Raw genomic sequence first — 24,542 nt, 5'->3', positions numbered from 1 at the left:
TCCTGCAGCACTCACACTGACAAGAATTCTCAAGTCTGTTAATGATGCTAATGATTATTCTTTTTCATAGATCAAAAAGCAGTTTAATTACTAGCCTTGCATTTTATCAGTCATGTATTATTGACATTTATTTTATTTGTAACTCAAACAAGCGTACTATCAATGTGTTGAATGCTGAATGTCAAATTAGTAGTCTTGTGTCATGAATGGATGATCAGTGTTTATACTCTGATGCCTTTCTATGTCTCGAGGTCTTACTGACAATGCTTACCAAGCTATTATTGCAGATGAACACAAATAACTTGGAAGGGAATTCTGTCCCTAGCATTGAACAGCGTGAAAATGGATGCTCTCGCAATATTCGTTGTGTGACATTTCCTTGCTCATCATCACTGCTGCAAAAATAGCACAATGTTGGTTGGGGGGGGGGGGGGGGGGAGACAGAGAGAGGGTGGGGTGGGGGTGGGGGGTATTTGCTGGAGGACAGGGACATGATGATGATGAATTTGAAGTACGATTTCCACTAAACGAGACAGCTAATGTGTGACCTTTGCTTTGCCCTAATCATGGCTCTCATCACAGGGCCATGCAGGCCATAGTCCACGTACACACACACACACACACACACACACACAGAGTTCTCATCACACTCTCAGAGGTGCCGAGGGCATAAATGATTAGCCAGATGAGAGGAGCAGGGCCTTTTAGCAGCTAATCACCCTCTCACACTCCACTATCATAGGATTTAAATCATACTTCTATTCTGTCTCTCTCTCACTCTCACTTTTCCTCTTTATTTCTTTCTCTAACTTTCTCTCTCTCTCTCTCTTGCTCTCTCTCTCACTCCCTCTCTCTCTCTTACTGTCTATCAAAGTATCATTCTGTTCTAGTTCTGCTCTTTTTTTTTTACATTTTCTCCTTCAGTTTCTCAGTCAGCTAGTTTCTTGCTGATCATCTATTTTGTGTTTTTACAGGGATGTCTATGTATTTCTTGCTCTCTATGTTTCCCTCTTCTCTCTGTTCCTTTGTATGTCTTCCTCTTGCTCTTTTTTTCTCTTTAGGGAAGGATCCTGATCCTTCATTGGAATACATTTAATGTCAAAAAAAGTCTCCTATTATGTATTTATTCTGATTTTCAACCGTTCTTCCTTTGAATGTGTTTTTCCTGTTGTTATCTCCTTTTACTGCATATATAAATAGTCATTTCCCTCTCCTCCCTTTATTTCCCTCTCTGCTTCTGTCCCTTTTTCCTCACCCCTCTATCTCATCCTCCACCCCTCTTGCCCCTCCTTTCATCCCTCCACCTTCTCCCTTCCCTCATGCAATCATCATTGTCTCCTTCATCAACCCCATCTCTTTAATCCATCTTTCTGTCTCCAGCCGCAGGATCCAGCTGCGTTTGGCCCTGCCTCTAAGCTGGTAGAGAGCTCCAAACATTACCTGAACATCCGTTACACCCTGCTGCCTTACCTCTACACGCTCTTCTACAGAGCCCACACCGCAGGAGAGACTGTTGTACGTCCTGTCATGCACGAGTAAGTCATTCAAAATGTTGTCAATGCACTGTGAAACCCTCATACTGCCAGTTTAGCCTTTTTATCAGTAATTTATATTATGATCTTATCTTAGACTAATGGAAAACATTTTTCACAGCCCTGACACCGAGTGAGGCAACTGAAGATGCATTGTGAAATAGTCACATGGGCATCAACAGGAAAATTGAAAATTAACCAGTTTTTCTTGGTTAGGGGGGAGATTTTTTTTTCATTGGATCTATAAAACATAATGTAGAAATGGATATAGCTACTGGCCTTTAGCCTATTGCTGTTGCCTTTAACAGCTATTTGAGCAAAACTATGCCTGCTTGTTGTGATCCAAATTGTGGTAATGATTATGGATGGCACTCAAATAGATTTGTCAAGAGTGCCTGAAATCCTTAGGATCCCTCTATACATAAATAACAGAAACCGTGTGATGCTTAGGAAACTGACAGATTGAAGATGAAATCTAAAATAGTTTTTTTCAAGGCTCATACACCAGGAGAGTATTGGCCTGTGACCATGAGGCATTTACCATCACACTGTAAGGAGAGATAGAGATTCTCTGTTGTATAAACAGGCTATTGTGCAGGTTTCCTTCCTCCTAACAGAGTGTGTGTTAAAAATATGGATGTGGAGATTTGAGTGTGGGATGAGATGACATTCCTGCATCCAATTTGGTAACTTCAGGTTTTAGTGGAAAAGTTAGGCTGTGAACAGTCATTTTTGCCACCTTGTTAAATGTGAACATCTTGGAATTAGTATTATGAATTATGAATGATGAGGGTAGAAACAAACAGTGGCAAAATAATATTTAGCACACATCCAGACATTGCCTCGAAGGTTGTTGTAGGACAATGTCATTACGCAGATGTGACTTCACTAACCCTGAGCAAAGAAGGACATGTTGGTTTTACACAATGAATATGGTCTAGGATATAGTTTTTGCAAGCCAAATCATAATGGAATAGATATCTAATTCATAGTATGCTCCTCTCCCTCTCTCCCCAGGTTCTACTCTGACAGTGCCACCTGGTCAGTGGACCGCCAGTTCCTCTGGGGAAAACACCTGCTCATCACACCTGTACTGGACCCGGTCAGTGGACGGACACACACACACACACACACACACATACACACACACGCACATGCACATGCACATGCACATGCACAAAATCTGGGCTACTTGGATGTATAGACACATACATACCACACACATCATATACAGTATATACAAAAATGTGCCTTGCAGATGAAGGCAGATGAGAGGATCAATTACACATGCACTCTCACACACACAAACACTCACACAATCGTACACACACACACACACACACTGACCTCCGCTGGGAGAACATGACATGGGATTTACTTTCTTTCTTGCCCTGCCCTCCTCTCATCCCTCTTTCTTCTCTCTTTCATATCCTCCCTCTTTTCTCTCAGCTCTAATGAGAGCACTGACCTCATTACTGGCAGATTAGAAGTGTAGATAGAAGTGTGTATGTGTGTGTTTGTGCATGCTTGTCTGAGTGTGTGTATGTGTGTGTGTGTGTGTGTGTGTGTGTGTGTGTGTGTGCGTGCCTGTGTGTGTGTGTGTGTGTGTGTGTGTGTGTGTGTGTGTTTGTAAACTTGCGTGCCTGTACGTGCGTGTGCATGTGTGCATACGCAGAGATTGCGGTCATGTCAAAGTGGCCTGATTAATAAGCAATTTAGCATGGCCTCTCGCGAATTACAGAATAGCGGAAAACGAATTGGATTCAAAGTGGGGCCGGGGATGAAGTAACTTCAATCAGTGTGATTGTGAAAAAGTTTCTAATACAAGAAGTGGAGGGTTTGTGGCTGCGGTGCCTCAGAGTTTATGCTCTCCTGGGGGTGGCGGAGAGGTCAGGTGACTAAGTAGGTAGTTTCACACTGATGTACTGAACAGAGCTGAAACCTAGAAAGTGGAATCATGAGGAGGCCATGTTGCTACATACAGTCAGAATTGAGTTGACACATGCAAAAGACACCCTCTGTCACCCATTGACATCTACAGTCAGGGTGCGTTTGAGCAGTGCAAGATTGTGTTTGTCACTGCGGATATCCAACCCTGCCTCCCTTTACCTCCCATTTTGCTCTTGTCTCACATATTTCTTTTTTTTTATGTTAGGCCTCATATTTGTTCCTGGTACGGATGCAAATAACATCAAAGAAATACATGGAACTCACAAGAGACATCCTCACTTTGTTCTTTCTGTAAAATGTCTGAAAACACTGCTGAATAGTATTATCATATCAATTTTGAATGATTCTCCTGCTATTTTGATCTTGGCCCCCAAATAGGACTCTGATTGTCTTGACTGGATTCAAAGTGCCTTCGGGATGCATGGGCCTTGACGTGGGCTCAACTAGGCCTGGTATTGGTCTGTTGTGATATTGACTCCAGCTCCCTGGTCTGTCAAGGGCAGGATGCTGCTGACTCACACTGGATATGTGTTGTACTGCTATTTCTGATTAGCAATGGCAGTAAGTATCTGCTCCCTGCTTCATTGAGTATTTCCATGTGACAGATCAGATGAGACTGAATATTCAGCGCAGTGCATTCAGAGCTGTGGGTAGGCACTGAGGACAGAGCGCCTACTATCGGTTACAGGTGCACCAAGCTGTTAATCTGTGAAGACAGTATCAAGTATTTGAATAGGGTCACAGGCCAGTCGATAACAACCTTTCACAGCCTACCTCCACTTACCTTCTTCTTTATTCTCATCTCTCTCTCTCTCTCTCTCTCTCTCTCTCTCTCTCTCTCTCTCTCTCTCTCTCTCTCTCTCTCTCTCTCTCTCTCTCTCTCTCTCTTCCTATCTTCCTCTATCTGTCTATCACTCTGTCTTTCTGCCTGTCTCTCTCTTTCTCTAATGATGCTCTGGCTCTATCTTTCAGATCGCTTTAACCTTGATCTCTGTGATAAACTAGGGAGATCTCTCTCTCTCTCTCTCTCTCTCTCTCCCTCTCTCTCTGTCATCCCCTCTGGTCTTCCTCCATGCCTCCGCGCTCCCTTCTTTTTTTTCCCTTTACTCTCTTTTCTTTTTTTCTCCCTCATCCCTTCATCAAACGTTGGCTCCCTTATCTCATCTGCATTCTGTTAATCAGCTGCACTCAACTCACCCTTGTGATCTCGTCTCATTTCAATCCATCCATCTCTCTCTCTCTCTCTCTCTCCCTCTTACCTACCATCTGATCATCCTGCCAGTATGAATCTTTAGCCCACCTGATCAAATCTTACCTTATGGCTAACAGAGCCTCAGTACTCTAAATGAGGATACAGGCCCCACGCCTTGTCCCTCTCAATCACAGTTAGCAGCCATGCTAACTCCTGCAGTCCCTCCCCATTAGTCAGTGGGGTGAGTGATAGCCGCCGGGAGCGAATCAGGCACCAGAAAACGAGGTATAGGGGGAGCATCCATTCCCCCAGGCTGTCATCCCACAGGCTGTGCAGCAGTTGTGACAGGTGATCTGGCTCAAACTGTGGACGAGGTCCCGGAAGAGGACATCAACAGTCATTTAAATTGGTTCAACAGGCCGTCACGACAACACATTTTAATTGGCATTTCACTCTGTATAGTGTTCTACATTTACTTTTTTTGCTGTATGCTGTTCATCTTTCCTCTTGTTTGCCTTTGTCTTGTTTCTCCTTTGTTTCCTCTTCTCTTACTCGTTTATTTTATATTCTTTTCCTGGCCTCCTGTCATCCCTCTCTCTTGTTCCTAATGACAGGCCTCTGAGGGCCTAAAATAGGACATGCTGCTGAAATGGACTGAGAGAGAGAGAGACAGAGAGAGAGACAGAGAGGGAGAGAGAGAGAGAGAGAGAGAGAGACAGAGAGAGAGAGAGAGAGAGAGAGAGAGAGAGAGAAGTAGAGAGGGCTTCCAGAGGCAAGATTGGGAGCGAGTGTTGGTGTCAGCGGTGCCTTTGACGGACGGCCATGGCCTACACAGATGACATATTTCACTATTTGGTCTTTTTGAAAAAGACTTGTAGTTCACTCTTTCTCTCTATGTCCTCTCATCTCACTCTCTGTTCTGTCCTGTCAGAAAGAGCAGAGGAGTGACAGTGCTATCAAAGACCTGGCGCTCTGCTATTGATTGCTCCTGTCTGTCCACCACCTTAAGCCATCAAAGGCTGTCACCTATCGGTCGCTGCTTGATGCTGTCTTTTCCATCATCTCTTGCATCATAGCAGTGTCAACTGACATGTCACAAGGGCTTTGTGGAAACTTCATATAAAATGATAGGTAGTTCTGAAATAACTTTTTTATGCGTTGAATTTTTTGTGTGAATATTCTATTAATTTTAAGTTTTGATGATACATCTCAAAGGGAAATATCCACGTTGCCCTTGTTTTGTAGCTTGTCTCCTCATGTTTAGGCTTGTAAGATTAAAGTGTCAGGATGGGTGCAGAGAGTTAAGGTAGGTGTTATTGGCTGCAAACATGTATCAGCTGACCGGCTTTAACACAGAAGCCAATGATGACCCAAAATTAAAAGCTGACAACTTGCTCTTTTGCCTCTTATTCATCCTTTCATGACTAATCTGCTTTAGAAATCATCAGCTTAAAAAAAGACCAAATTTAGGTCGCTGTTCAAACACTTAAACACCTGAAAAAATGTCTATATTGTGGTTGTTTTCTGCAGGGGGTGGACAGGGTGAGAGCGTATATCCCGGACGCTGTGTGGTATGACTATGAGACGGTAAGACTATTCCCTGCTCTAAAACTGTTCCCTGTAAATCCACTTTGCATGTTTCATATTAGACTTATTAGAAATGTTCTCAGTATCACAATGATGATGATTGTTATTACCATTATGATTATTGTTGTTGCTGTTGTACCTTTCTGTGCATACTTACAGCGATAGACATTTTCTTCTTTTGTGATTGTCATGGAATACTGGTGTGTGAGCAAGCTTGATTTGTATTGCTAAGTGTGTTCCAATATCTGGATGATCTGTCATAGCTGTATGCAAGAGAAGTATGTTTGATTTAGAGACCAGGCTGTTGAAGCTTCATGAGGTTGAACACCTAACTGTCCAGTATAGCTGCTGCTGTCCAGGGTGATCAGAGGTTACTGTTGGCGGTATGCGAGTTGACACAGTGTCCTCTCCATGTGTCATTTTGTCCGCTCTATGATAGAAATACCTGCTGTGATGTAGAAAGTGTTTATGTGGGGGAGGAAGGGCGCCCAACAAAAATGTTTTCGCCCCGGCTTATCACTATTATGTCACGCCTATGATATTAACACATACACACACAACATGTATCACATGAAAGCCTTTGCCTCGAGTTCTTTGTTTGAGACAGAGAGACGGGAGAGATAAGACAGAGCGAGAGTGAGGACAAAGATAGAGCGAACGAGGGGACAGAGAAGAGAAGAGAGGGACTATCTCCCTGACAGAGAGATAAAAGAGGTGTTGAGTTCCTTTGGGACCTTATTTGGGCGTCACAGTGGCGGTGTAAAGCGCCCGCTGATCTGATGAGCGATTAGATTGGCTGTCTTGCCGCCGGCCCTTGTCCTGGTTGGTCCCGTGTGATTATCTGGGCGTGGGGGATGGGAGGAAAGAGGAGGAGGGGAGAGAAAATGACCAAGAAAAAACAAGTTAGAGGGGAAAGGAACAACAGGAGAAAAAAAAAACAGATTAGAGGGGATGAAGGAGAGGAAAATGAGGGGTGCGGAAAGGAAAGGAGGGAGGGAAAAGAGGAGGGAAAAGGAGGACAGGAGGGGAACATGGAGACATGGAGAGGTGAGAAGAGAAGAGAGGAGGAAATGGGGGATAAAAAGTATGTAGAGGAGTGGGGAGATGGGAGGATTGGCCGACAGGGATGGAGAGAAGAGGAGAGCAGTAGGCTAGAGGAGACCTCCTTAAGGCAGACAATGAGGGGGTGATAAGATCTGAAATTGCTTATAGACGCTCCAGTAACTCCAGCCCACACACACACCCATACTCTACTGTACTGCATAGAATGGGACACACACACACACACACACACACACACACACACACACACACACACAGATACACACACAAAATGGGAATGGAGGGAAAAGGATAAAAACAGAATTAGAGCACCACAAGAGAGAATAGGAGGAGGTAGAGAAGAAGGGAGGGAGAAGGAGAATGAGAGGAGAGGAGAGGAGAGAGTTTTAAATTGTCTTAGGCTGGTCTGAGGATTCAGTCCGCAGGGGTTCGGAAATTAACTGAGCTCTTTCTAGGCCCTCAGAGACATGGAAGTGGAGGAGAGAGAGAGAGAGAGAGAGAGAGAGAGAGAGAGAGAGAGAGAGAGAGAGAGAGAGAGAGAGAGAGAGAGAGAGAGAGAGAGAGAGAGAGAGAGGGAGGCAGGATAATTTGTCTATTCTTCCAAAAGATTAAATAAATGCTTATTATAGGATCAGAACAGTCACACTTTATATAGTTATAATGTGAAAAATAACACACTTTAAGTCCTTCTCAAGTGACCCAATCACTCCATTTAATTTTCTAAAGTTTCTTGAAAACCTTTCAAAAACCTCTCAAGTATGATTGTTTCCATTGTTCACAATAAGGCTTGTGTGTGCAGAAAGGGAATCAGTGCCTGATTGCAAGGATGTACCAGCTGTTCAGGCAATATACTGCCTTGCAAACCAACTATTTGCTTTTAAAGAATGTTTGAAACAATGCATTTTCAGGTACCTTGATGATACATTTCAGATTCCCAAATGTTAATTATGCGAATTCAACTTACTAAATCAAGTCAAGTCAGGTCAACTTTATTTATAGAGCGCTTTAACACAAAACAAGTTTGTTCCACGGTGCTTTACAGTGCTTGCACTCGTTAAAAGTGCTGTACAGAACAGAGACAGGTAAGGAGAATGCAGACAAAGCATACAGTCATGCATAACAAGACTGTATTGCAGGCTTTGGGGTTCAGATTTAATATAATGAAACCATTACCTACCTTTTAGCACAAAAGTCAAGCTGTATTGTGCAGATGGAAATTTCATGCCAGCCCAGGGCCAGTATTTTGCGGTCCGGGCTAGTGTAAAATGATCACCACTATCCAAATCTTGAAAGGGGGCAAAATGGAGATTGTCTTGCCCACAGACCATCATTTTTTATCCCTCTGCACATGGGGGGAGGTGGGAGAACTTAGGGTCAGTTAATAGATTTTGTTTTCCCAACCTATTTCCAGTTGGAGCGAGTGACAGCCCGCAAGCAGCATGTTGATATGCATCTGCCGGCAGATAAGCTTGGTTTACACATCAGAGGTGGAGCTATTCTCCCCACACAGAGACCTGCTGTCACCACCACAGAGAGGTACACACACACATACACACACAGTTACCACACCGATGCATGTAGAAAGCACATACACTTAAAAACAAGCAGTCACACACGCACAAACACATAAACATACATTACACACACAAAGCTGTGTCTCCTCTCCTGATTCATGTGCGCTTGTTTGCACAGATGTCTTTAGGAATTCTTTGATTCTCTGATTTCTTTGATTATCTGTGTGTGTGTGTGTGTGTGTGTCGATATGTTTCTCTAGTCGGCGTAACCCCATGGGTTTGATCGTTGCTCTTGACGACAACCAGCAGGCAGCTGGGGAGCTATTCTGGGATGATGGAGATTCCCGAGGTATTGTTGCTTTTCTCACTTTGTGTGTGTGTGTGTGTGTGTGTGTGTGTGTGAGAGAGAGAGAGAGAGTCGTCTGCATCCTGTTATCACCTCCCGGCTTTCTTTTATGAGCCTTGAATTGAAGTTCTTATCTGGTGGAGCACAGACAACATCACATGAGTCAAACATGATCTTTTCAGACGCTGGTGTTCAGCTCGCACAAATTTACAGTGAAGGTCAGTCACCCTACTGTGTGACTGTAAACATCAATTGTGTCATTCTCATTACATTTCAAACGTGACAATATTATGACTTTGAACATGATCTCACTGGAGAGAATGAAAAGAAGGAAGGATGGAAGTAAATAAGAAAGAAAGAGACAAAGAAACCACATTGACAAAGAAATGCAAGAAGAAATTGAAAGAAAAGAAAGAAAGGAAGGAGAAAAGAAGAAAACAGAAAAGAAGAAGAAGAGAAAGAAAGAAGACATTGGAAATAAAAACAATTTGAAAAGAAGAAATTGAAAGAGAAAAGAGTAAATTGAAAATGAAGTGAAAAGAACAGAATGGACATTTGTTTGATGGCTCCTCTTCTTTCTTCTTTTTACAGAAACAGTTGAAACTGGCAACCACATGCACTACAACTTCTCTGTTGTCTATGTAAGTTTCCCCCTACACACATCTACAGCATCTGTCAAATCCTGCCCACACATTCCTTGTGATCTGGACTCAGGAGTCCCAAACCACGAGAGACCGTAGACTTCTCCAGTCCAGAACAGCGGCTGCATTGCACCAAGCATGATTGATCCGTGTTACCCAGCGGTAGCTTTGTTGGTTCAAGTATCCCATGTTCCCGCTTCACACAGCCCTGCGGATCGCCTTGCATGTTTAATGCATGTTAGGCATGTTCTTCCTGTGTGTTAGTATCGCAGTGTGCTGGGTGTTAAGACAGGAAATCTATTAGGAAACAGCTGTTTGATTGATGGACATGAGATCTGGGAGTTATACAGTAAGTCTAACACATTTGAGAGCTTCACTCGGCATACGCGATCACAGCAAATGTTGGAATTCATGACTGCTGCACATTGGAGCAAACTTTTAAGTGAGTTAAAGTTGTTTTTGCTGTTGACTCATCTATAGTGTAATACAGATTTCACATCAGTATATGAATATGAACCAAAAGAAGATCAGACAATGCATGTGACCAAACTGGGCACAGAAAGACAAAACGAGAAAAAAAAAAAAATGAATGAACTTGCCGCATATTCACAATTTAGTGATGGGTCTTTATTTTTCACATTAGCTGGTTTAAGGAATACAATACTATTTTTAAATAAAAAATAAAAAACCTAAATAAAAAAAAAGGAAATCCCCGATCATAGTGACTGAAATAATAGGCAACCACAGCAAGTTATTATCCATGCTGCAACGTTTATTTTTTATAATAAAAGTAAAAGCAATAATAGTTTAATATTTGCAATATTTTCTCTGAAATTTGAACTGGAATCGAATGTCATCCATAAATGCAATCTAAACATGACATCTGAGTGACAGATGATAAGAAATGCTGACCAATTTTTTTTGCTAGTGTGTCTGTTTAGCACAAACAAAGCAAAGGGGTTGAATACTTGAATGCAAAGTAGATTTCTCTGTTTTTTTTTATTTCATACTTTCACATACATCTCTACAAATTTGTTTTCCCTTTGATAGGATAGAGTCTTTGCATAGAACTCAGACTAAAAATCCTTAATAATACGTTTTGAAATAACTTGATAGCACAACAAAATGTGCAAAATGTCAATGGGTCTGAATACTCGCATATACTTGCAAAGCACTGTATATGTTATAACTTCAGTAGTGGATTCAAACGAAGCATTTAAATTGTGTGTCCTTCATCTTTGTAGGGAGTGCTGTTTTTGGAGGTCACCAGTGATGGCTTCACCGACCCAAACAACCTCATGTTTGAGAACATTACAGTCCTCGGGGTGTCATACCCTCCCGTGTCCGTCACTGTGACACAGAGCAACATCACCACCACACTGTCTGCTGTCAACACAACCTACGACCCAGACAAGAAGGTAAACACACACACACACATGCACACACACACAGATACTGGCAGACACATACACACACACAGACACACACACACACACACACACACACACATGCACAACAACCATGAGTTCCTTTTATGTGAAGGGAAATTGGCTTTATCATTCATTAAAAGTCATTAAAACATTGTGCAAAGGACACATTATAACAGGTGCAATACACATAAACACATAAAACTCGGCAACCTTCATTGTCTGTGGGATGGGCGCGGAACAGCCACAATCAGTATTTCTTTTTAAAATAAGTTGTAGTACATTAGAAATGAATGAACAAAGGATAAACATACAGTAGGTAGCAGTCATTCCATATGAAAAAAATGTATGAATGAACGTACGAATATAATAATAAAACACATATATTGTTACATATTTTATCTCCAATTTCTTGGGAAAATCCTGCTGTACTGATGCAGGATAGGTGCAGGATGGGGTGATTTCTACAATGGCTCCCCTTGTAGGCTTCTGTCATTTGTTTCAATGAGACCATGAATGAGACCATTACTGTACGTTTCAAGGTTAGCCTCTAAGTGTAAGAAATGATAACGATTTACATTGGGGTCAGGATGGTAACAGTGTGTGTGTGTGTGTGTGTGTGTGAAGAGAGAGAGAGAGAGAGAGAGAGAGAGAGAGAGAGAGAGAGAGAGAGAGAGAGAGAGAGAGAGAGAGAGAGAGAGAGAGAGAGAGAGAGAGAGAGAGAGAGAGAGAGAGAGAGAGAGAGACTCTAAGTAAGAGCTATGACACTACAGTGACTGCCCAGGGTTATGAGCAAGAGGCAAGAGTCTATAAAGTGTCAAGAGGTTCTGTTAAGTAATACTATAGAGAGTTTCAGTGTGTGTGTGTGTGTGCGTGTGTGTTCATATACCTGTGCTCGTGTTTGTGCTTGTGTAGATCCTCAAGGTCTGTCTGGTCACACACACAAGCACGCATTCATCAAATGACTCTCGGCGGTAATCATTTCCTCGGGGTGAAGGGTAAATGTGCTGTTAAACCTAAACACTGGCTTGTCATGTCCATCAGTCTTAGTATGCCGAGTCTGACTGGGCCTTGAATGTAGTTTTCAACAACCATTACTTCCATATACAGTAAAATAGCACTGCACTATAAAATACACGTTATATTGACTCCCTGTATTGTGTTTTATTCCTCAAACACAATTGTGTTGTTTTCGTTTACTGTTTCCTGCTTTATATGAAGCTTGACTGCTCTCTAGATTGTTCTCATTGTGTAAAGTGCCCTCTCTCCCTTTCCTCCCAAAAACCTCCCTCTCCTTTCCCTGTGCCCTCCTCTTTTTTTCCTTCATTCCTCCCTTCCTTCCTTCCTTCCTTCCGTCTCTCTCCCCTCCCTCTTTTCTCCCACTTCTCCCTCATTCTCCCCTCTTCCCTCCCTCTCTTGCATTGCTTTATCCCTCCATCCTCTTTTTCTCTACCTATCCATCCTTGATTCTCAACCTACCTTCCTCACCCTGCCTCCTCCCTCCCTCCTGCCATCCTCCCCCACACTTCCTTCCCCTCACTAACCCCACACTCGCTAAATCCTCTTCCATTCCTCCTCCTCCCTCAATTCTTCCTCTCCTCCCTCTCGCTCTCCCTATCTCCCTTTACTTCCCTCCCTCTCTTTCCCCGTCTCTTCCTCTCTTCTAACCAATCCCCCCTCCATCCTCTTTTTCTCTACCTATCCATCCTTGATTCTCAACCTACCTTCCTCACCCTGCCTCCTCCCTCCCTCCTGCCATCCTCCCCCACACTTCCTTCCCCTCACTAACCCCACACTCGCTAAATCCTCTTCCATTCCTCCCCCTCCCTCAATTCTTCCTCTCCTCCCTCTCGCTCTCCCTATCTCCCTTTACTTCCCTCCCTCTCTTCCCCATCTCTTCCTCTCTACTAACCAATCCCCCCCCCCGCCGCCCCGCCCCAGGTTCTCTTCCTACGCGGCCTCTCCCTGTACCTGGGGGGAAACACCACCCAGATAAAGGTGTCAGAGCACCAGCGCTTCGACTGCCATCCCGAGGAGAATGCGGACAGGGCTAAGTGCGAGGCCAGAGGCTGCTTGTGGTCGGAGGTGAGGGGTTGACACAGATGCTTCACACGTGCACGTACAACAATGCATGCATGCATACACAGAGGCGAGCATGCAAAGACATGCAGCCAGACGCACTAACACACACAGAAGTATTCGCTCATACTTGGGGTGGTCTTGGTTTTGGGCTGGTCCTGTAAAATGTCTTTCACATGCATTCATCCATCCTGTGATTCACTTCTTTCATTTTTTTTTTTTATACTTTTTTATTGTCATCATAACATTGCACGTGTATGCACGTGTATACTGTATATATACACATATGGGTATATATATATATACACATGGGTATGTATGTATATAGATACACACACATCTACACATCTACGCATACTATACCTACATTTACCCATACCCTTGCTTGCTGTATGCAAGCACGCAAATACAAATAAATCAATAAATAATAAAAAAATAAACATATGTAACTTATGTGTTATTGAACCCTATACCATGAATTTGCTCCACCAACATCTTCCATTTATACATGTCACTATATTTTCTTTCATTTATGATTTCCTTTATTCACACATTTTTTCATCCACCCATCCATCATTTTTATATTCCATCAGTGAACAGACACCAAAAAAACACACCTTTTTATGGAAAGAGTGTCAGACAGCCAGAATAGTCCTACTCTCTTTCCTTCTCTCCCCATTCAGTCCTCCAGTAGCGGTGTGCCGTATTGCTTCTATCCTCACGACTATGGATACATTGCTACCACGGTTACCGAGTCCGACTCGGGCATGACCTTTGATATCACTCAGAACAAGAAGTACGTAAGCAGTGGGCGCCCAGGATCACCTGACATTGACACACTCCGCGTGGAGATCCGTTACCACAGCGGAGAAATGCTGCAGTTCAAGGTGTGTGTGTGTGCTGGTTTGTGTTAGCATCGGTGCATGCTGTTGACTTGTTTCTTCTTTCTCAGCGTCTCTCCCTCAACTCCTTCTCTCTCTTTTTTTCTTCTCCCCCTTTCTCTCTTTTTCCCTCCCTGTTTGTCCCCTCCGTTCCTTTCATCCTCAATCACCCCTCCCTGTCTAGATCTGGGACCCGGCCACAAGGCGTTATGAGGTTCCGGTGCCGCTGTCCATCCCCGCCACTCCTGAGACAGACGAGAACAAGAGACTCTACAGGGTCCTCATCACCAAGGAGCCCTTCGGCATCCAGGTCATAAGGAAGAGCACAGGAACCAGGATGTGAGTAGTTTCTGTCCTGGTGGTCCAGTGGGCTAAGGTAGCTCTTCTGTATGCAAGACTTTGCAAGTTTGAGTCTTGTTTCATGGGCTATATCCCTCTCTTTTTCCCATCTGTGTCATTGTATCCGGTGAGCAAAATGTGTATGTATTGCATGCTAAATTTTATTTTCACAAGCAGGGTGCAATCCCTTCTCATGGACCCTTAAATTGGGCCCTTTAGGGTGGTGATTCACTAGGCAATTTCGGGGCGATATAGATGCTCCCATTAACAAGCAATAAAGTGGAGACACAGGATAAAAAATTCTATTCAACTATTTTCTGGCGAGAACTTCTTCCTATGAGATTAAAGTAACAATGCTGAGTCAACTCCACTGGCACTGTTACCCAATCAGATATGCTCAAAAAAGTTGCCCTGTGTATCAGTGCCTAAAGATGTTTCCTCTTCTTCAGCAGTCACGCAATGATGATGTCATATGAAGCAGTAGAGCGCTGGAGCGTCTAGTCACAACACATCTTTGAGCGAGCGTGACGTTAAGTTTTACAGTTAGGCCTTCCACATTTTTTAGAAGTGTCACTTGGAATTTTCCTAATTAAAATTTATGATGTTTAGAGAAGGGATGCCTGCAGTTCCTATGAGTTATTATGCTTATTTATGTCAAAGCTATCGCAGATAAGCAAATAACTCCCTCTGACGATAATTCTCTCTCTCTCTCTCTCTCTCTCTCTCTCTCTCTCTCTCTCTCTCTCTCTCTCTCTCTCTCTCTCTCTCTCTCTCTCATCCATTTAATCCGCTCTGTGTCTTCTCTCAGCTGGGACTCCTCTATGCCAGGTTTTACCTTCTCCGACATGTTCATCCAAGTGTCTACTCGGCTGTCATCAGAGTATGTGTACGGCTTTGGCGAGACGGAGCATCCCACCTACAGACACGACCTCAACTACCACACTTGGGGCATGTTCTCCAAGGACCAGCCTCCCGGTGTAAGTGACACACTAAAGCACAAACAGGCACACACATGCACAGATGCTCAAATGCAAAAATGAACAGACATACATACACCGGTTTGCTTATCAGAGTTCATCTTTATTTGCCACTGCTGTTTTTGTTGCATAGCTGACTAGCTCATCATCTACTGGAAAAGAATGATTTCACAGGGAATGATCCCCATGGACAAAATTGGAGCGATTGGAAGTACAAAGCAAATAATAATCCATTGTTTACAACAGCAACAGATTATGTTTCTGGTTGTTGTTTTTTTGCTAGCATTAGAATGTGCCGTCGGAACCAATTTGATAGTTGTGATGACACATATATATCAAACAGAAAATCCCGCACTGAGCGTCTTTAACATCATACCCTCTAACAGCTGCGGAGGTGACTTGTAAACAACCTTCCCACACGGTATGTAAACCTGTCTTTCTCACATTCCTGTCACTTTGATGTGGCGCTGTTGATATGAATGGTGGTTTTTAGAGTGTCATCGTGTTTTCCCTAGCCGTGTCAGGGCCAGACAGGATGAGGTTTCCACTCGCATCAGCATTATCAGGCCTAATTGCTGAGCTGTCAAGACAACTCCGCAGGGTTCAGACGTATGTTACGGGCCCCCTCTGTGAGAGAGGGGGGGAACAGAGGGAAAAAGGAGGCAAAGGGAAGGTGGAAGAAATCAAGAATGTGAAAGAGAAGAGAAGAGATTAGAGAAGTGAAAGGTAGTGTGTTTCAGAAAGACAGAAAGAGAGCGTGTGTATGTGTGTGTCCGTGCATGTGTGTCAGAGAGAGAGAGAGAGAGAGAGAAAGAGAGAGAGAGAGCAAGAAAGAGTGACAGAGAGAGACCATGCGAGTGCTGTCATTGCCTGTCACTCTTTGTTAGCAGAGAAGCTAATGACCTTTCTCCTTCCTGACTCAGGCCATCACACCATGTAGCGGGGCCACGAGGACACGCACACACACGCACACACACGCACACACACGTGCCCCGAAAGAGAAACACACGCACCTACAAACACAAAAAAGACACAGGCACAGGGTCGTTCCTCAGAGCCATTATATTACACTTTAAGACCTTCCTATGTGGTAGAAGTGCAGGAGGCTGATAGGCTGTGACATGCCCATGCCTTCTCCTCACAGAACGGTGACAGGCAAAAGTGGCTGATTTCCTGTCCCCTGCCATCTCTCTATCTGTTCCCCCTCTCCCCATCTGTCGGGCTCCATCTTCATCTAAACACTCAGGACAACTGTGGGACCCTCTTAGCAGTTACAGGGAGCACTCATACAGCCTTGCATAATTACTGAAGCACATGCTGTACATACCGAAAATGAATGCAAACCAATGCAAATGTAAGTCTGCAATAGACAGATGTGCATTTACGCGTGATAAAGGGTGCATGCTATGTTGATTTGTTCGAAAAAAGAAAAAAAATATCTACATAATGACTAGTTCTAGCTATGCAAGCTGATTGGTTAAATAGGGATTCTAAACCATAAGCTTTTTGACAAAGCGCATAAAGCTGTGCTCTATGAGATGAGTGTGATAACAAATGATCTGTGCTTTTGTCCTGATTATTCTGTACATTACATTGAAGAAAATGCTTCAGACAGTACACATGCATTTCTATTGAGGTGATGATACATGCAGGAATGTTCTACCCTGCTTATGGGAACATGATGTTGATGTTGACAGTACTTGGAGCAAGCCCATGGTACATAGCAGCATCACTGTCATACCCATAAACACAGGGGGGAATGCCCTCTCAGGTGTAAATACAATGCTCACAAACAAAGGACAGTGGCACACAAGCCAACATAAATACGAATCACCGAACAGACCAATTCTCACCAACGTTGACCTCTCTCACCCCTTCTCCCTCTGTCTCTCTGCTGTAGTACAAGATGAATTGCTATGGAGTGCATCCCTTCCATATGGGCCTAGAGACCACTGCCCATGCTCACGGGGTGCTGCTGCTAAACAGCAATGCCATGGGTAAGAGGAACACACACACACACACACACACACACACACACACTGTTAGAGGTAAACCCTGAGTGATTTCCTTGATCCAAAACCTACAACAGAATGTTTTCTGCAACACACAAACACACACACACACACACAAATGCATATACATGTAGGTACGCATACCCGTACATGCAAATGTGGCCACCCACCTACACACACACAGACACACAGACACACACACACAGCTGCACTCACTTACATATGCAATGCTACTGCATAAATGCATTTATGTATTGATGAGTGAGGCCATCTTCCATGTTTTGAGCATATGCCCTTTGACAGGCGGCCTTATATAAGGCCAACACTATGTAATGTGCACTTCTACTGCTCTGCACTTTTGCATACTTACATACTGAATATTTCACACACACACACACACACACACGCACACACACACACGCACACACACACACACACACACACACACACACACACACACACACACACACACACATCCATACATTTTGACCTGTCAAGACAAAGAGTGGCGTTATTCACCATATGCCTCCCTCCTGCTTAAACAACTCTACTACTAGAATAACAATACAATATGTGGTGATCTGGTTTGTCTGACTTCCTCCATGAACAAAGATGACAGAAAAACCCATATATTACTAATGTGGTCTCACTAGAGTTAAGGTCAAATCACTTTCAATTTAATCTGTTCAGAAAGTGGGTTTTCATAAAGAACCAAAAAGTGAATTGCTCATTTTCCTAGTGGGGTTCATATATCTTAGGTTGAATAAAATATTTTAGACTGGATGCACTTTTATTAACCAATAAATCACAATTCCATTGTATGTTTTGAATTGTCGAAATGAAAATGAATTAATCACAACCTTCTCACCATCATAATGCACTAAAGCAATAGTGCATTCCATTTTTCAGATTTATTTTTGCAGCCTGGCCACTGTTGTGTCTTTCACTGTCAGACTCTGTCTTGCTAAAACTGTCATTTCACCTGTTTTGCCACTTAAATATGGACTTATGATAAACATCAAACATTCAGTCTCCCAACTTTCCTGTAATGCTTATTTACCCCTTTTAGCACTCAAACACGCATGTACTGCATGTGGTAAATACACACACACACACACACACACACACGCACACACCTCTTCATACAAATTTTAAGGGAGCATAAATGTCTTATTCACTTTGTGTCTAGATGTGACATTCCAGCTCACTCCATCTATAACCTACCGAACTCTGGGAGGCATCCTGGATTTCTACATGGTCCTGGGACCTACCCCAGAGCTGGTGGTGCAGCAGTACACTGCAGTAAGTCTTCCTGTTTATATGTGTGTGTGTGTGTGTGTGTGTGTGTGTGTGTGTGTGTGTGTGTTGTGTGCGTGTGTGTGTGTGCTTTGTGTCTGGCCCTGGGCCGCTGTTGATGGACTGTAGCAGCTGGGAGTTCCTCGCTTCATTGCGCTCTCTCATCTAGCCAATCTAAACACACACGCGCCCACAAACACACACACACACACACACACACACACATACACAATCAAACAAAACACTTTATGGACACCGTCCCCTTTTTCTGCGAAAAAAAACAAACTTTTTCTACGCTGAACTGTTCTCACTTCCTTGTTTGTTTTTCTTCCTAACAGCTGATTGGACGCCCTGTTCTACCTGCGTATTGGTCCCTTGGGTTCCAGCTCTGTCGCTATGGTTACGCCAACGACCAGGAGATAGCAGATCTATACAGAGACATGAGGGCAGCTGGTATACCCTATGTAAGTTCCTGGACAAAGAATGCCTAAGAACTCTGAAATCCAGATAAGGACAGCAAATGCTATGGTAAAAAAAGGAAGAATTTTGTGGCAATAGAGACAGGTAATATTGTCAGCAACAGATACAAACAGAGAGCTGGTATATAAACCAAAAAAAAAACTAGTAGTGTACACACATCTCATACATTCCCTCCAAATTTATAATCAGGTTTCAGTGAAGCAAATCTAAACATCTATTTTGTATTTTTGTAAGCCTGTCATGATGTTAGCCATGTCGGCTTTTAAATAATTGTCTGTCTCCACTGTCAACAGACTGTAAAATGGGAAGAATTAATAAGGCTGTGGAACAAATGGATCATGAGAAATTCTTTCTGTCTATTGAGCCAAGCTTATTGGGATAAAGAAAATATCCGACCTCATATATCACAACTGCATAGATGTAATCTAGCTTAACCGACTCTTGCAGAATGCAGACATAGACTGCATGCAGCTCATCCAATCAGAGGCAAACTAACATAACTCAATATAAATCCTAAACGAACGTCCATGACGTCATGCCTGAGTCCGCTGTAGGGTTTCCTGTACAGAGACACAGATTTTATTGAGTTTTCCTCATCTAAGATATTGCAATCTGATAGCTACGTCTAGCGCACTATAGCATGTACAGTATGAAGACATGCACTCAATGGAATGACTGAATTTAACCCAACCCAATCTCTAAACATTGTCCACAATATGTTTTACAGTATGCACACATTTGTTACATGGATTAAATTGAATAGAAGGAGACATGGAGATAGAGGATAGATGGAGACTCTGACTACATGGATTACATGGGATAGACCAAATTTAATCTAATGAAATCTGACCTCTAGTCTCATCTAAAAGCTTTTGTCCATGATGGGTTTCACGGTCTTCAGACATTTGCAATTTGTCCCAGAACCAATAATTATTTCTGGCAGGAAAATCTGCGGACCACAACTAAATAACATATTTGCCAAATGGGACAAAAGAATGTAATTGAATCTTTATTCAAAGAGTTCTATAAGCGCGTCATCTCCGTCCACGGTGAGACATCCCATGATGATTGGAAACAGGCCAATACCCCCTCCTATTCAACATGCAAAAAAGAGCATTTCAATTTGCATCTATAATCAAGTGACCTCCCAAATATCACGCCAATCCCTAACCTGCCAAGAGCTGAAGCCAAAGAAGAGTCTGCTTCACCAGCTGGTCCTTAGTCTGCATCCACCCAAACTAGAGCCTCAAGCTATATCAACACAATCAGACATAAGAAAATAATAAGAGAATTAAGAAGAGTCAAAAAGAATCATACATCACTCATTGGACCACAAAACCACATTCTATCTGGTCCAAAAAAAAAGGACTACTTATTAGCTGGCTGAACACAGTGACTAACCCTAAACCGCCATAGACAGACTTGGCTAAGTGAGGCAGAGGAAAACAACAGTTTCTCACCTCACGTCTAATATGTCAAATTTGAAGACAAACTTTCAAAGCTTCCATATACTAGGAGCAACCCCAACATATTAATTTATTGCAGCAAAATGTGTTATTTCATTCCTTGACCTGAGGACAACCAGTGGAAACAGAGTAGTGACATTTACTTACAAGGTATCATTCAGCCTGACCGATACATATTATTTGATTTCTGATTTCTACATAACACTTCTTATTCATTCATATTTAAACTGTTTCTACACAAACACTAATTACTTCTACATAAACTATACGATACTGCATGGTGGAGGGTTCTGGGTATTGGAGCTGAATATGCAGCAAACAATTCCTACACTGCAAGCACTAAAATGAAACACTCACCCTCATATACAAATAATGATCTTTTACCCTGATGCTTTCATGCCAATAAAGTACAAAGAACTGAATTTGATACAGATAGATTTAACAGAGAAAGCCCAGTTTAACCTAATGTTATCTGATGTGTAACTCCTGCCAACTGTAGCATTCATACAGAAAGATTTAATAGAGAAAGCCTAGTTTAACCTAATGTCATCTGATGTCTAACTCCTGCCAACTGTAGCATTCATACAGATATCAATAATGATAATGAAACAAGCCTCTTTTAACCTCAATTCATCTGATCGCTACCTCACATCTGTTGTAGGATGTGCAGTATGCAGACATCGACTACATGGATCGTCAACTGAACTTTGTCCTGGACCCAGAGTTTGATGGGCTGCCCGCACTAGTTGACCGCATGAGGGGAGAGGGCATGAGGTTCATCTTCATTCTGGTAATGGAGTGATACAATACATTTCCGATACAGTTATATTAATCCGCACTAAAGGATCAGCAGCCACGGGACAAGTGCGATGACGAAATGTTCCAGAGTTGGTCCAGTGACTATGTCTGTGAATGCTGAATGTAAAGTCATATTGAGTTATTGGCTAAATTATACCAGGCTGGGGAGGATAAACTATTATTGTAAAAAAATGTGCGTATTCATTTCCAGGATCCAGCCATCTCAGGCAATGAGACACGCTCTTACCCTGCCTTTGAGCGAGGTGTGGAAGATGATGTCTTCATCAAATGGCCCAAAGAGCTCAGTGATGACATCGTCTGGGGGAAGGTAAGAGGGAAGGGAGAGAGAGACACACAGATGGGCAAACAAAAATACACAAACATGTATAGATGAAGAGAGATACACATATAAAGAGAAAGAGACATGCAGACGGAGAAAATATGACTTATGCATACTGTGACAATGTCATGATTCACCCTCTCTTTTGTAGGTGTGGCCTGATTACCCCAATGTCGTAGTGAATGACTCTCTGGACTGGGATACCCAAGTAGAGGTACAACACTTCCTTTTTCATTTACCCAGTCACATCACTGACACTTGACACGGCCTGGTTTCACATTTCAGTAGTGAACTGCCCCTAAAGACCATTGTCCAATCCCATTCTCAGCTCTACAGGTCCTACACAGCATTCCCTGATTTCTTCCGCACCCGCACAGCAAAGTGGTGGCATCGAGAGATCAAGGACTTCTATGAGAACACTATGAAGTTTGATGGCATCTGGATTGTGAGTGAGCTTAAAAGAGTCCATTTCTATATAAATGATAAAAGGCTTTATAATTACCGCATTTTCATGTCTCTTTCACTTTTTTGCTGTCTCTCTCTCTTTTTCTCTCTGTGTAGGACATGAATGAGCCTGCCAGCTTTGTCCATGGCACTGTTGGAGAGAAGTGCCTTGGTTGGCCACTTTTAGAGAACCCTCCCTACATGCCTCGTAAGATGAACACACACACACACACAAACACACACACACACACACACACGCAGTGCTACTTTTTTGTTCCACTTATGTTCTAATCAAGTTCATTTATAAATCGATGATATCCACGTTTGAAATCAGGAGTCCACCTTTGAAACATTCTTGCATGTGTGTGTATGTGTGTGTATGTGTGTGTGTGTGTGTGTGTGTGTGTGTGTGTGTTTGTGTGTGTGTTTGTGTGTGTGTGTGTGTGTGTGTGTGTGTGGCCTCCCAAAAGCCCTGGAGTCTAAGCACCGCGGCCTGAACCATAAGACACTGTGTATGAACAGCCAGCAGTTCCTCAGTGATGGAACACCGGTCAGACACTACGACGTCCACAACCTCTATGGCTGGTCCCACACCAAGCCCACCTATGAGTGAGTGTGTGTGTGTGTGTGTGTGTGTGTGTGTGTGTATAGTGTGTGTCTATGTGTGTTAGCATATGCATGCATTTTGTGCATGCATGTCTTCTTGCATACTTGTGTATTATTTTGTAAATTTCATATTTTCTTTGTCATATCAATTCTAATACAAATATATATTTGATATAATATAATATTTGGTATAATATTTTCTACTTAACAAAAGCTCACCTCTATAGCTACAGGTATTTAAATGTAATGTAGTGTAAAAGTATAAAACTACCTTCTAAACAAAAACTCAACATTATGGCTATGGGTACCCTCATCATTTAAATGTGACTTTTTTATCATCTAATCACAGCATACAGAACACATTCACTGAAAGATTTGGATGCTCATCAATTCAGTTTTGTTAGTATTGTTATCCAGTGAGCTAGACTACATTCCCAAGTGGACAGATTTGTATTGTGATCAGAATCCTACATAATCTAAACACAAGAGGAAGAGCTGGAAATATTATTGCAGACAAGTGTAAAGAAGACATGCAGCCACAGGAGATGAATAACCGACTTTTTCCAGCCAAACACGGACACTTGGAAGTATGGTCTCATCAAACCTTCATAATAATAATCATCAAGTCATGCTTAATTGATCCCCGTGGCAAAATTCTCTTTTCGCTTGTCCCCCACCACAAGGAGGCCAGATTGCAGGGTTAGCTACAGAACAGCGATGGGATTTTCTTGTTTTTACGCCAGGACACTCATCATTCAATCATTCCACACCATGCCGCTGAATGATTCATGATTGGATTATCAAAAATCACAATAATTACCCAATTATCTTCTAAAGTATTAAAGTATTTTTTTACCCAAGGCACACATTGGATTCAGCACAGTTGAAATATGACAGTTTAAGCAAAGCATAAAGAAGCTATCACTTTTACATTCACTGCAACACCGTAGTCCCGCCCCCAAGAAGAATCTATTCAAATCCTATAGTTTTAACACAGGACAGAAGTAGGGCAGTGGGGATGTAATGGAGATTTTCTAAGATCCCTTACAAGAAAACCCGCATATGAATTCAAAGCACATGTGTTTTTTGGACACACGTTTGTTTCCATATGTGAACATTTCCCATCTGAAAATACCATTTTCACTTGCATGTGAAATTAAGTTTTCATGTGAAACAAATATTGAATGGCAAGTGAAAACATGTAAAAACACATTTGATGTAAATATGTCACGTGATGTCAGAATACAACATGAAAAAAAATGTGAAAACCAACGTGTCGAAAAAGCATGTGTGCTTTGAATTCACATGTGGGTATTCACATGTGACTATTTTGTAAAGGATAGTTGCTGCCGTGTGTAAGACAAATCACTGAACCTCTCTCCTGTGTGCAGCGCCCTGCTGAATGTGACAGGCAGCAGAGGCATAGTGGTGACCAGGTCCACCTACCCCTCCAGTGGCAAATGGGCTGGGCATTGGCTGGGGGACAACAACTCCAGCTGGGACCAGCTGTACAAGTCCATCATAGGTATATATGTAAACGCTTTGTTAACTACAGATTGAAGGAAATGTGTGA

At 42.6% G+C, this 24,542-nt stretch overlaps 1 protein-coding gene across 1 annotated transcript in view; it reads left to right on the top strand.

Annotated features, from left to right (window-relative positions):
* Positions 1–24,542, top strand: part of si (sucrase-isomaltase) — a 71,399-nt gene that overhangs the window by 27,848 nt on the left and 19,009 nt on the right. The window contains exons 17-37 of the mRNA XM_071895848.2: positions 1,381–1,535; positions 2,550–2,634; positions 6,205–6,261; positions 8,735–8,859; positions 9,098–9,186; positions 9,775–9,824; positions 11,069–11,242; positions 13,193–13,336; positions 14,014–14,217; positions 14,396–14,550; positions 15,359–15,527; positions 17,428–17,524; positions 18,729–18,841; positions 19,174–19,299; positions 21,443–21,571; positions 21,791–21,907; positions 22,071–22,133; positions 22,248–22,364; positions 22,481–22,571; positions 22,834–22,972; positions 24,361–24,494. Of these exons, the coding sequence (XP_071751949.2) occupies positions 1,381–1,535; positions 2,550–2,634; positions 6,205–6,261; positions 8,735–8,859; positions 9,098–9,186; positions 9,775–9,824; positions 11,069–11,242; positions 13,193–13,336; positions 14,014–14,217; positions 14,396–14,550; positions 15,359–15,527; positions 17,428–17,524; positions 18,729–18,841; positions 19,174–19,299; positions 21,443–21,571; positions 21,791–21,907; positions 22,071–22,133; positions 22,248–22,364; positions 22,481–22,571; positions 22,834–22,972; positions 24,361–24,494 (2,533 nt within the window). The remainder of the gene's footprint in view (positions 1–1,380; positions 1,536–2,549; positions 2,635–6,204; positions 6,262–8,734; positions 8,860–9,097; positions 9,187–9,774; positions 9,825–11,068; positions 11,243–13,192; positions 13,337–14,013; positions 14,218–14,395; positions 14,551–15,358; positions 15,528–17,427; positions 17,525–18,728; positions 18,842–19,173; positions 19,300–21,442; positions 21,572–21,790; positions 21,908–22,070; positions 22,134–22,247; positions 22,365–22,480; positions 22,572–22,833; positions 22,973–24,360; positions 24,495–24,542) is intronic.

The sequence above is a fragment of the Centroberyx gerrardi genome, chromosome 6, assembly GCF_048128805.1.
Source record: "Centroberyx gerrardi isolate f3 chromosome 6, fCenGer3.hap1.cur.20231027, whole genome shotgun sequence".
NCBI lineage: Eukaryota > Metazoa > Chordata > Actinopteri > Beryciformes > Berycidae > Centroberyx > Centroberyx gerrardi.
This window is presented reverse-complemented; position numbering and strand designations above follow the sequence as displayed.